We start from the raw sequence: 9814 nt of genomic DNA on the forward strand, positions 1-9814 counted from the left end.
GCTAACGAATAAGTACCGATTGTGAACCTTATTTTAAGCAGCCAGTGTATTAAAAAAATTTATTTTAATTTTTTTACTTTACTATTTTATGATATATGTATTTAACGTAGCCTGAGAGAAGTTGCCAAATATATTTGGGAGCGTTTTGAAAATAGTATATAAAGTGTACCTTGATCTGAATATGCAGTCTGCATGGATATTGATAAAGTGGATATCCTTAACCCTACCAATTGACAATAAGCCATCTGCAGTAACACCTAGGATCTTCCATGAAGTTCTCCTCCCCCCTCCCTCTCCCCTCTTCCCATTGTGGTCACACACCCAACAGCATCTTAAAACTTATTCACTAGCCAACAAATCACTCTATATTAATAGCGACCTCAATCTCTCATCCATCCTCCAACCTGGTCTGTTTGGCTAGTGACAGAATGAACTTCAAGGGGTGTAGGTGTAGATTCTATGCCTTACATCACCTAATCACTTGTATATCCTGTCACCTCCCACCTTGTTCTCACCTCAGGCGCCCCTCTTAACACCCCTCTTAGCGCAGACTAGTCGAATATCCAGACCAGTGGTTCAACATCTATAACTCATTGTGCTGTATTGCAAATCAACAACGGCTGTTCAGTCCCAACTTGATTGCTTCCGTCTGTGACAGCTCTGTTCTTCAGCCTTTACTATGGGAGATGTTGGTCGTTTGACTTCCGACCATAAACCCCTGGCTACGCTGGTGATTGTGTTACACAATGACAAGGTACACCAAAAGTCCATTCGACAGCTTTACGAGGGCTCACTGCAGCTTGACTAACTTCTCCGTACCGTCGGGCTTCAAGGCCTTCATCCCATGTTGCAAGGAAAATGATCTTCTCAAGAATGCAAAGATCAAATCTGTGACTAGAAATATCTGCAAACCAGAAGAGAAAACAGAACAAAGATGTCAATTTACTATTTGAAAGTTAGTTATGAGTAACAGCTTCCCCCAATCTCTTCCCTCTCCTCTTAACAGTTTCTCAAAACTTTTCTACAAAACAAAACATTCCCATTCTTTACAAGTCAATACTTTCAACTGAAATACTGTTGATTTATTCTGCTCTTTTCAAATTATGTGATGTCACAAGTGGGCAAGTAACATTTACAGCTTACACAAGTTCCACATAGAAGTGAGCAATTACATCTATTTAAGTCTTAACACTTAATTCATACCTCCTCTTTGTTTTATTTCAATGTGACAGACACATTAATGTTAAACATTGCCAAACTCATCAGCTGCAACACTTTCAATGTAGATGATAGGCAACCATAGGATGATACTCAGTAAATGTTACATAATTTAACTCATAATGGCTAAGGTTTGGGACAAGAGGGAGGGTGGGGATGGGAGGGGGGAGAGGGGGTTACACTGCAGCTTATCTATCAACAATTAAACAGAATAGGATTCCAATATTTGTGTCTTTAAGTAAGTTTTTAAATGTTATATGATATCGTACTAGTAATCTCTTACCTGTGCAGTGCTATAAATCAAGGTGATATGATATCATACTAGTTATCTCTTACCTGTGCAGTGCTATAAATCAAGGTGATATGATATCATACTAGTTATCTCTTACCTGTGCAGTGCTATAAATCAAGGTGATATGATATCATACTAGTTATCTCTTACCTGTGCAGTGCTATAAATCAAGGTGATATGATATCATACTAGTTATCTCTTACCTGTGCAGTGCTATAAATCAAGGTGATATGATATCATACTAGTAATCTCTTACCTGTGCAGTGCTATAAATCAAGGTGATATGATATGGTACTAGTAATCTCTTACTAGTAATCTCTTACCTGTGCAGTGCTATAAATCAAGGTGATATGATATGGTACTAGTAATCTCTTACTAGTAATCTCTTACTAGTAATCTCTTACTAGTAATCTCTTACTAGTAATCTCTTACCTGTGCAGTGCTATAAATCAAGGTGAAAGCAAACAGGAAGTTGGCATTAGCGCTGCCTGCATAGATCCACAAATGCCACAAGACTGGAGCCAACACTACTGATATCACTATCATGACTGAGATCACCAGTCCGTTTCGAAGATCTGCAGGTTAAACACAAGAAGATATGATTGCTCTTTCTCTTTATCAGGCGGAAACCGGGGTCATGTGGTACCAGCCAAGTACATACAATCTGGAACATAAATATGCTTATAATGGAAAACATTTTAATCCCCTTGTTAGTCTTCCAAATCTGCAAAACCAACTTCCTGAGTCTGATGGGTCTTAAGGTAACTACTTTCTGGATAACTTCACACATACTCATTGCCATCCGCACCATTATCCACTCGTGGCCTAAACCATCGATTGATCACATATATAAGTGAGGTGATTGATACCAGACTGAGCAATGGCAGCAGAAAGTAAGAGCTTTGAAATAATCACTTTTCATGGAGGATTTAAGGGTATTCAGACACTTACAGTGAAATGCATGAGACCAGACAGGGAGGAGAGCAAAGTAGACTGTGGTATCGCCCAACGATGGGTAAGACTTGAATACTGCCATCAAGATCAGCTGGCAGAAGAAAACAAAACTTGGACACTTCCTGGAAAAAAAGAAAGAAAACGAAGAGAGGATGTAATTATGCCTCCTCTAAGGCTGCAAAGCAAAATGAAACTTTATATTTTCATTGGAACAGTCAGAGTCAGAAGAAAGTTACAAAAAAGAAACTTGACTGGCACTGAAACTCTTTCATTTAGAATATTGACATATCTCTTGTCATGGTAGCATTACTGAGAAAAGTACCATGGAATCCCTTTCGTGCCAATGCTTGATCACATACAACCAATGTGTGACCTACGTAGTCAGACAGCAAGTGGTCTGTTTGGAATTGAATCTCAAATTAACTGGAGCACATTTATATTACATAACACATGTTTATAAAACTACAGACATGAACTCCATCTTATAAAAGAGCCTTAAAAATTCCTTGCCTAAGAAGAACACCACTTATTTCAGCTAGATTCAATACTCAACTTCCCCCATCCCTTACTCCCACATATCTATTGGTATTCAGTACAAAACTAACTATAGATGTAGGTTTAGCATGCAATACACTCTGTGAAAGTTTTTTACGGCGGTAAGTTATTATCTAAGGAACAGTGGTGTCGCCAGGGGGTGGCCTGGGGGGGGGGATGTGCCCTCCCCCCAAAAAAATCATGCCGCCCCAGATGCAATTTGTAGTGTTAAAAAAAAAAACTCAAACAAAAGCTTCATCTGCCTCAATTAAAAACATAAATATCCGACAGACTGAGCCCAAAACTTAAGGTTACTTCAAGTTGCAAAATATAGCACCAGATTGCATCTAAGAACCCTTAATTCATCAAAAATTAAGGGGATACCCCTTCCCCTTAGTCCCCTCGTCCCCAGTACGACATTCAAAAATAAACATTGTTCCCTCCTATTTAAGTGCTGTGCCCCCCTGTGCCCCCAAGATTGATATGTCTGGCTACGCCACTGCTAAGGAACAAGCACACAGACCCTTATATCATGAATATTCATGTCCCATACTTACCATAAGACAATGGCCAGAGGTAGCGTGTAAATGAAGGCATGTACCTGGAACACCCAGAGGAAGAAGATTCTAAAATGTTCAAACATCTCCATGAAGTAGTACCAGAATAGACCCAAGTTTGGTTTCAAGTCTGTAACCGATAACCTGCAAATATTAATATACTTGAATAAATGTCTTTGTCTACTGAGAATAAACCCAAGTTTGGTTTCAAATCTAAAACTGATAACCTGTAAAATGAATATGTTTGAATGAATGTCTTTGTCTTCTGAGAATAAACCCAAGTTTTGCTTTCAAATCTATAACCAATAACCTGTAAAATGAATATATCTGAATTTAATGTCTTTGTCATGAGAGAATGAACCCAAATTTGGTTTCAGATCTATAACCGATAACCTGTAAAATGAATATATTTGAATAAATGTCTCTTTTCACTAGGAATTAATGGGGTGGACAGTGAACCAAAAAAGTGATTTCTAACTAAAATCTCATAATGGTTATTCTTTAATTAATTAAAATGATGCAGTTTAATATTGTAATAAAGAGAGACATGTTGTAATAAAGAGAGACATGTTGTAATCAAGATCAGTTCCTTAAGGCAGTTGGTTGCCTTACATAAACCAGATAAGAATTTCCAGCAACTTCACACATGTTCAGTGAGCTCTGTACAGAGAATGTGAAGATTTTGCTTTCATCTGAAAAGCTGTGATCAGCTGATAGCTTGGCAACAATGATTTCAGCCCTAATTCATATATGCAGATTGCTTGTGAAAGGCAAAGTAACACATCTACTGTTGATTCTTGTAGTAAACAGCATCAAATTGTCTCACTATTTTACACATCTGACGTCCGTCAATCCAATAAACTAACGAATTAATTTCTTTTAATTACCCTGCTTAAACTAAAAAAAGATATCAAGGTTTGTAAAGCTGCTCGACTGTGTACCATGTTACTATCCTATCTGGAAAATTATGTAAATGGTGCACTTACGTAAATCCATACGTTGACCTGACAAAGTCCCATGATTCTAACATGGTGTACGACACGCCCAAGAGAATAAAACACCAGATGAGAAAAGAACCAACTGTGAACAGGATGGCAGAAACAGCAGTCCTACTAGAGTATGAAATGGTTTCTTTCCTCTCCTGTTAGAGACAAATGATAGTATAAACAGTTGAATGCCACCAAAGAGAGTGAGTGATAGAAACAGGTTTTCTGCACCAACTATGTGATTTAATGTTTTTGGCTGTAAATTTTTACCATATTTCCACCATTGTGATATATCTTACAACATCCAGAATTCATATATAGAGCATGAGAGGTATGTATGGTAGTATGTGTGTTTATTTTGTGGGTGAGGGGCCAGGGGGGGGAAGTTAGGGTATTCTTTACAAAGGGATATTCAACTGTTCCCCTGGTTTTAATAGTCCTTGTCTGATGCATTCTATACCTATGAAGTAATGCCATGCCTTACTTACCGGTGCTTACAAGTTTTGTGACATTCTCCTGGTGTATACAAAACCACTCCTTTCAATTAAAATATCATTGTTTTTGATCTTCTAACGTTTCTAAGATTTGAGTTTAACTGCTCATGACTTAAATGATGCATTTCTTGTAAGAAATTACAGAAAATCATTAAATTGCCTCGGTGAAGACATTGGCAGAGTAACTTTGATGGTCCTTATAAGTGTCAGGAGCAACAATCTAAAGCACTTTACAAAGACAATACATGTACTAGTACAAACTAACAAAAGACCTAAATATAGAGGAATTTCTTCAATTTGGATTTACAGCAAACAACAGAAGTCCACGGTCTTTATAGACAAAGACATTATCTGGTCTGATTCACTCTTTGTTATTTTGAGTTAGATCTCAGCTCAAGGGATTAGTTGGCTTCTGTTTAAAAACAAGTATATGTGGTGAATTAAACCATAACAAAACTAAAACAACAACCATAAATCTCAATGATTTTTTTGTTCCCATTTATAAACTTCAACTTACCTGCATTTTCAGAAAGGCAAGGTGCATAGCACTGGGAACTATTAACATCACAGGATAAAGTGACTGATAAGAGGCTAGGGCTAAGGTCAAGGTCGCAGATATTCTCTGTCCTGTGAAGAGATTCAAGTATTTCTATAAAAGCAGAAACTGACATACATCTGTCACATATCTGTTATATATTTCATAAACTCATTTTTAAGTATATGCGTCTTAAATTTTTTTTATAAAATTGCCAAAATATAAAAATAAAAGATTACCATTATTTAAAATTCTGAAGTAAAGCACATGGGGATAGTGACAGATCAAAGATTCCTAATTAGCCCTAACTAGACAGCCCTGAACATGTGCATTTAACTTGCCTTATAAAAAATAGTTTAATTTAGTTTAACTTGGTTCTAAAGGTTCAGTGAACCCCAAAGGTAAAGAAGCCTGCAGTTGCTCAATTTTAAATCCATGTCAAGTTGTGATTGTCAGAGAGCACCCACTTACATCAAACCTCCTTTCAATAGGTATTCAGATAACTATGAGCTAGGAATATAAATTTTGCTTCCATTTCTGCAACAAACCAGCCACTTACAAACTTCATCAGACCTACAAGAGTGTACCCTGTCATCTAGTCCCATTCAACTCAGTGGCGTTCAGTGACAGTGAGGAAAGTTGGGAAAATGGATGGCAACATTTTCTTATGAAATGGAAAAGCTTTTATTCCCATTTGTACAATCTCTTTCTATTATTTATACTGTCATGAGGGGGGGGGAGGAGGAGGGGGGGTGAAGGGGGAGGAAGGGGGTTCATGTTAACATGCAATAGCTTCATTGACAGGACTACATACAGATCTCACATTCATTAACTGACATGTCTTTACCTTTAAGAGTGAGTAAGAATGTCGAAGCAATCATAAGATTGTTAATAATACTGGTTGACTGTGCAGCACATGTCAGGATACTGAATGGATTCAGCAAATATCTGAAATAAAGAAAAGAAAAACAAAAACTTTGAAGAATGTAAATATCAGGAGAACTAGTCTAGGAATGTATGGATTCTGAACAGCAAACAATTTAATAGCACTGATAGATATGTTGAAAACTCATCCAAATTTGGCTTATCCTTACTTGAAACTGAAAGCCTAAATGATTAGAGTGAAGCAACCCAAAACTGTCTGAAAAGAGTGTTCACAACTGATGACTTGTATAAACAAGAAATGGACATAAAGGAATGTCCACAGAGATAGATTTTTTTTTTTTAAATATCAAATAGACAACTCTGAGTGATAAAGCAGGTCATATGGATACTTACATAGACAAAACTAAAGCAGGTATACTTAAGCAGGTTATATGAATACTTACATTGACAGAACTAAGGCAGGGTATATGGATACTTACATTGACAATACTAAACCAGGTATACTAAATCAGGTTATATGAATACTTACATTGACGACACTAAAGCAGTTATACTAAAGCAGGTTATATGGATACTTACATAGACAAAACTTAAGCAGGTATACTAAAGCAGGTTATATGGATACTCACATTGACAAGACTAAAGCAGGTATACTAAAGCAGGTTATATGGATACTTACATTGACAAAACTAAAGCAGGTATACTAAAGCAGGGTATATGAATACTTGCATAGACAAAACTTAACCAGGTATACTAAAGCAGGTTATTTGGATACTTACATAGACAATATACTAAACCAGGTATACTTAAGCAGGTTATATGGATACTTACATATATACAAGACTAAGGCAGGTAAACTAAAGCAGGGTATATGGACACTTACATTGACATTATTTGACAATACTAAGCAAGGTATACTTAAGCAGGTATACTAAAGCAGGTTATATGGATACTTACATAGACAAGACTAAACCAGGTATACTGGAGAGGGATGCTCTCTTTATAAGTAGAACATCAACATCCTTAGCATATGAGGGTCCTTCTCTGATCTGCTCGTTAAGCTGTAGATAATATAAATAATCAAATGTACTAAATTGATTAGGACTGGCTGGTAACTTAAACTAGATACAGAAGCTGCCACTTGATCTGAAGTAAGATTACCTCATCAAGGTGTTTGCTGCTGCTGTTGAGTGTTGTGTATTTGTTTGCTAATGAATGTAGTCTTTCATTGAGCTGCTTGTTTTTTCTAGATTTTGATTTGGAAAGCAGGATGACTTATCTAGTTTGAAATAGTTGGATTCCATGTTGAACTGGGTAGATCTACACCTTTTCTTCAGTATGCGTTTAAATGATTGAAGTTGGAGAGGAGGGAATATTAAGGAACCGTGGAATTAATTTATATGAGCACTAAATGCAGACATCAGAAAACTATCTACATTTTTCAATAACTGATGTCACCTGGAATTATCTTGTAATGAACAAATATATTATATGCAAATCTTAATTATTGGATAATGGCTCTAGAAAGGAAAACAGTCTACTCACCAGGTACCTTAGGAGGTGCTTAGATACTTCATACAATAAAAAGGCTGTAGTTAGATCCAAAAAGAGGAAAACCAGTGGAATCAATGAAGGCGCTGTCTTGTGGATGACGAAAAAGAGGTACAACAGCAGAGGTGGCTGAAAAAGGAACAAAGGTGGTTTGGTTATTATCAAACACCAATTTATAAAATTGTAATATTTTTCTTCATGACCAGAGTTGTCATGAAAGATAAAGGTGAGGGCAAAAAACAACAGGTTCTTATGAATTTTATAATCATGCAAATCACTTATGAACACCCTAGAAATAAAATTAAAAATTTTAGAGACCCTACAATATCCTTATCCACAGCAGAGTTTATTCCATTAACAATTAATAATTTAATAATTAATAATTTCACATAGTTTTAGAGGAATCACTGTAAATTAATCTTACAATATATATAGTATCCATGCATGGATTGGCATTGTTCCTTGAATTTCATTCAAGTCTCACTTGAAATAACTGAAATGCCTCCCTACTGTAGGCAAATAAATATTTTTTCAAGCCACAGAAAGATTAGCAAACAGTTCAATTGAACATAAAGGCAAAAAGAAATGTAATTTTTTATCAATAAATGCACAATCCAATGTTGTTGAAATGTTGAAGAAATTGATAAATGTCATTACAATGTAATTGCTATACTAGCACAAACTGGTGATTAAGGTTTGACACCTTTACTAAAGAAAGCAAATAGTATGTTTACCTGATGAAAGTTATCTCCTTCATATGGTGAGATGCCATGGTCAAGAAGAAAGACCCCTTCTGTCACTGAATAAAATTATAATGACAAACATGTGAATCAAGCAATTCCATTAACATGTTTAAGGATTATCCAATGTGGTTACTGACTAACTTACAATAATGAAACATTTGATAGAAAGTGGCAAGGACTGATATACTGTAGTTGTCAAATTACAATAGCAGTTTTAAAGGCTCTAAACTTTGTCTCAGCATATAGAAAAGTATGGTTACAGTGTTCAAAAACTGTTATGTACAGTACACATCTTTGCACTTGAATAGCAGTTTGCCTATTTTTCATAGCACTTTGCGGTGTGATACCAGATAAATTATTCCCTGAGAAGGCCTAGACATTTTTATTTTGGAGACGACCAACTCAATCAATCAATACCATCTAATGTACACAATTCGTCTTCATTCATGTTTTCCTTCACCAAATCAAAATATTCAGTAGCAAGGTGGTAGATGCAGGTCAATGGTTGAATGCTAACAACTTACTCAGCCTTAAATTAGTCCTAAAGATAGGCCTAACACTAGCAACAGTAAGGCTTTTTCATGCAAGGTTTCTTAGCTTGTTTGTACCAAACATATGAAACAGATGAATACCATAAAAGTGTATCTGGTTGGTGTCAGGCAATATTAATAAATCTTTGAACTGGTCCTGGCGTTCAGTGTTACTAAGCCTATCCTATGCCTAAGTTGCCTCTAGAAATAAAAGGTTATGCCTAACGTTACGCCTAACATAGGCTGACCGTATAACGTTACCGTTATGGGACTAACAAGATTACCAGTTGAATTTCAATATAGATTTAACAAATGAAACGATAACTTACTGAGCTTCCATGAAGTCACAGGCGTTGAGAGTTCTATGCGGTCTGCTAGAGTCTGTGTGTATCTTGAGCCCAGAATAATGATTCTCGCTAATGTACCAAGAACGGTCATGCGAATTATGGGCGCCGCCATCTTAACAATATCTGGGCTCTTTCACAACATTTAAAAGGTAGCAAAGGAAGCAATAAAAATACTAATGCAATTTAGC

At 36.2% G+C, this 9814-nt stretch overlaps 1 protein-coding gene across 1 annotated transcript; it reads right to left on the reverse strand.

Annotated features, from left to right (window-relative positions):
• Window positions 1–58: 58 nt before the first annotated feature.
• LOC139965709 (phosphatidylinositol glycan anchor biosynthesis class U protein-like) lies at window positions 59–9756 on the reverse strand. Its single transcript, XM_071968365.1, has 11 exons — window positions 9609–9756; window positions 8741–8805; window positions 8001–8135; window positions 7413–7516; window positions 6418–6518; window positions 5553–5662; window positions 4542–4696; window positions 3556–3699; window positions 2462–2586; window positions 1943–2085; window positions 59–904 (listed from the first exon to the last, which is right to left on the reverse strand). Exons 1-11 carry the CDS (start codon window positions 9736–9738, stop codon window positions 791–793), a joined length of 1326 nt encoding a protein of 441 aa, XP_071824466.1. The 5' UTR covers window positions 9739–9756; the 3' UTR covers window positions 59–790.
• Window positions 9757–9814: the final 58 nt, after the last annotated feature.

Source organism: Apostichopus japonicus, chromosome 3 (genome assembly GCF_037975245.1).
Source record: "Apostichopus japonicus isolate 1M-3 chromosome 3, ASM3797524v1, whole genome shotgun sequence".
NCBI lineage: Eukaryota > Metazoa > Echinodermata > Holothuroidea > Aspidochirotida > Stichopodidae > Apostichopus > Apostichopus japonicus.